General features: G+C 49.7%; 1 protein-coding gene across 1 annotated transcript; it reads left to right on the top strand.

The window, feature by feature from the left end:
- Window positions 1-1,136: 1,136 nt before the first annotated feature.
- On the top strand, window positions 1,137-2,429 carry LOC115513343 (oocyte expressed protein). The gene is made up of 3 exons (XM_030314573.1): window positions 1,137-1,385; window positions 1,590-1,769; window positions 2,138-2,429. The coding sequence occupies exons 1-3, from the start codon at window positions 1,196-1,198 to the stop codon at window positions 2,215-2,217; spliced, it is 450 nt and encodes a 149-aa protein (XP_030170433.1). The 5' UTR covers window positions 1,137-1,195; the 3' UTR covers window positions 2,218-2,429.
- Window positions 2,430-3,036: the final 607 nt, after the last annotated feature.

Here is a 3,036-nt window from a genome sequence, read left to right as displayed (position 1 = left end):
GCCATCAGCCCAGAGCCCGACGCGGGGCTCGAACTCACGGACGGCGAGATCGTGACCTGGCTGAAGTCGGACGCTTAACCGACTGCGCCACCCAGGCGCCCCTGACATCTATTTTAAAGAAGAGAGGTGAGGCAAAAGTGGGAAGGTGTTAACATCTTGTTAAATGGGGGAGGTGGTGGGGGTTACATAGGTATTTGTTATACGACTTTTTGAATGTGTGAAATCTCTCGTAATTTAAATTTTTACCTATAATTAAGAATATTGGGAAGAAATGTGCATCAACACTAGTTGTTTTAGGATGTTAGAATTAAACGGGATTTATAGTTGCTACATTTTCTGGAAGGACTACCTCTAACGTTTATATTTTATTTTTTTTAATTTTTATTATTTTTTAAGTTTATTTATTTTGAGAGAGAGCAGGAGCAGGGGAGGGGCAGAGAGAGGGAGAGCAAGAGGGAGAGAGAGGGAGAGGGAGAGACAGAGAGAGAGACAGAGAAAGAGAATCCCAAGCTGGTTCCACACTGTCAGCGCAGAGCCCAATATAGGGCTCGAACTCAAAAAACGGTGAGATCATGACCTGAGCGGAAACCGAGAATCAGGGGCTTAACCTGAGCTACCCAGGCACCCCTCTAACATTTATATTTTAAAACAGGACACACTGGCTTGAATCATTTTGAAGCAGTAACCAACCGTAGAGTCAGGAGACAACAGGGAGCAGAAGAAAGTTAAGTGTAGATTCAATGAGCCGGCCCTTGGCCTGATCTACCTACTTACTCCTGGAAGGTAACATAGAAACCTTAACCTAGACACGGAAAGTGATTTGGGGCAATGAGGCTGCCAATTCAAACCGCACTGTTAATCAGCTATGTGCCGGCGCAGGGGCCTTAAAGGCTAAGTGAGACCTTACGCAGCGGCGATGACCAAGGACAGCTTCTGAGAGCGGGCTGGAACCCAAATGCTAGTAGCAGGAAATCCGGGGGCCGCCTTCTCAGAGCCACCGAGCAGGGGCGCCGGGGCGGAGGAGGGGGGCGGTCAGTTGGGTGAGCTCACCCGGAACGGCACGCGGGGTCGCAGGAAGAGGCGGGGTTGGCCGGGAAACTTAAAAGGGAGCACAGGATTCGCGCCTCCTTGGAGTTCTGCGGGGGCTGCTTGGACCTTGCTCGGACCTTGCTCTTCCTGGGCTGCGGGACCTAGCATGGCAGACGATGCAGGTGCTGCTGAGGCCCAGGGGGACCAATGCATGCCTGCCCAGTCCCTGGGCAGGCTGCTGAAGTTACCACTTCCACCACCTCGGATTCGCACCCGGCCATGGTGGTTTCCTGTGCAGGAACTGAGAGACCCACTGGTGTTTTACCTGGAGGCATGGCTGGCTGACTCGATCTTTGGTGAGCCACCCTAGGTGTGCTGGTGCTGTAACCCCTCCAGTCCGACAGTCCAGAGCAACTCTGGACAGTCTCTGCCTGATTTGCAGGCCACATTTGACACCAAGATGCCCACCTTCCTGCGCTTTCCTCTCCTGGCCTTCAAATCTAGCTCCCACTGACCGTCGTTCGACCATGTTTCCCCTCAGTCTCTCTTTTCCTGTTTAGGCCCAGACAGAGCCATCATTCCAGAAATAGAGTGGATGAGCCAAGTCCTGCTGACGGTGGACATAGTTAACTCTGGGGACTTAGTTGAAATCACCATCTTCGGACGGCCCCGTGTACAGAATCGGGTGAAGAGCGTGCTCCTGAGCCTGGCAAACTGGCACCGGAAACATCGTGCCCGAGGTGAGCGTCTCTGAAAACCTGCAAGTGGAGGGAGCCACTGGTTAACCACCTGGCGGTACCTGCCTTTCTTTCAGCCTTTATTACCATAGCAAAACCTTTTGCAGTTTCCTAATTCCAGTGTTCTGCATGCATCCAGTTTTCTGGGCATCCCTTTGTGAGAGGAGTGCAAATAGGACCTTGGGAAAGCAAATCTGACACATTCAAGCCCGTCACTGCGCACGCATCCTCAGCTTGGTTTTACCACTGTGTCCAGATCTCAGGTTCAGAGTCTCCATCTGAGAAGTGATGCTGCTAGCACTTCCCCTCCCCCCCCCCCACTCCCCTCAATGCTGAGTACTTTGGAACAGTGAGCATTTTTCCTTATCCAGCTGAGAAGATGAATCAACTTGAGGAGTTCTTGAAGACCCATGCATCAGGTCCCCAGACTCCTGAACATCGTATTGTGTAACTATTTTCAGGAGCATTGTGAGAACAGTCCTGCTTCTGCTGCTAAAGTTCAAGAGAAGCAAGTATGCATAAATCTCTGCATTCTTTTTTTCCTGTGTCTTGATGGGTAGTGCTCTGATTATTATGATGCAAAAGTGAGTTTGTAGTGCCATTCTAGTAAAGAACTGAATTTCCTTTTTGTCCAATGCTATAAAGAACTTTGCTGACTTAAAATTAAGCAAATACATAAAAGATTGTTCATTCATGTCTTGATGTGAGAGGTGGGTAAAAGGCTGATGCTAGTGGTCTTATTTTTTCCTTTGCTTCTATCATTTGGAATCTACTAGCCCTTTTATGATTTTATGGCCACAGTCAGGCCCCTAAGCACAGGCCCACGAATTTGCATTTCTAATAAGCTCACAGGTAATACCAATGCTTCTCCTCTGGGGCTCTCACTTTGAAGTTGGTGGTTTGGCCCCTGGGTACCACCTATGGTGCATTTTCTTTTTGGAGTGGAGCCTTCCTCCCTGCACATGGGTGGGTGTTCCAACATGAAACCTGAGGTGACTGCTTATTTATTCTGTTGGCATTGTGATTCACCAGAGTACAGCCAGGGTCCTTGGCATCTTGACTATTGGAAGGCACCCTGCCACCAAGCCAGCTGTCTCCTTTCTCTCTGAGGCCTGCACAGGTGTTCTGCATGAGCTGGGTTGTTTTTCCATTACCCATTACCATGCTAGGACTAATTTGTGCAAAATAGCCCCCACCTAACACTGCCTCCACTTTCAGGAAGCAGGCTTCTTAGAGGAAAGGTTATGGAGAGCTCTGTGGCTTCAGAGTG

Source organism: Lynx canadensis, chromosome B2 (assembly GCF_007474595.2).
Source record: "Lynx canadensis isolate LIC74 chromosome B2, mLynCan4.pri.v2, whole genome shotgun sequence".
Taxonomy (NCBI): Eukaryota; Metazoa; Chordata; class Mammalia; order Carnivora; family Felidae; genus Lynx; species Lynx canadensis.
This window is presented reverse-complemented; position numbering and strand designations above follow the sequence as displayed.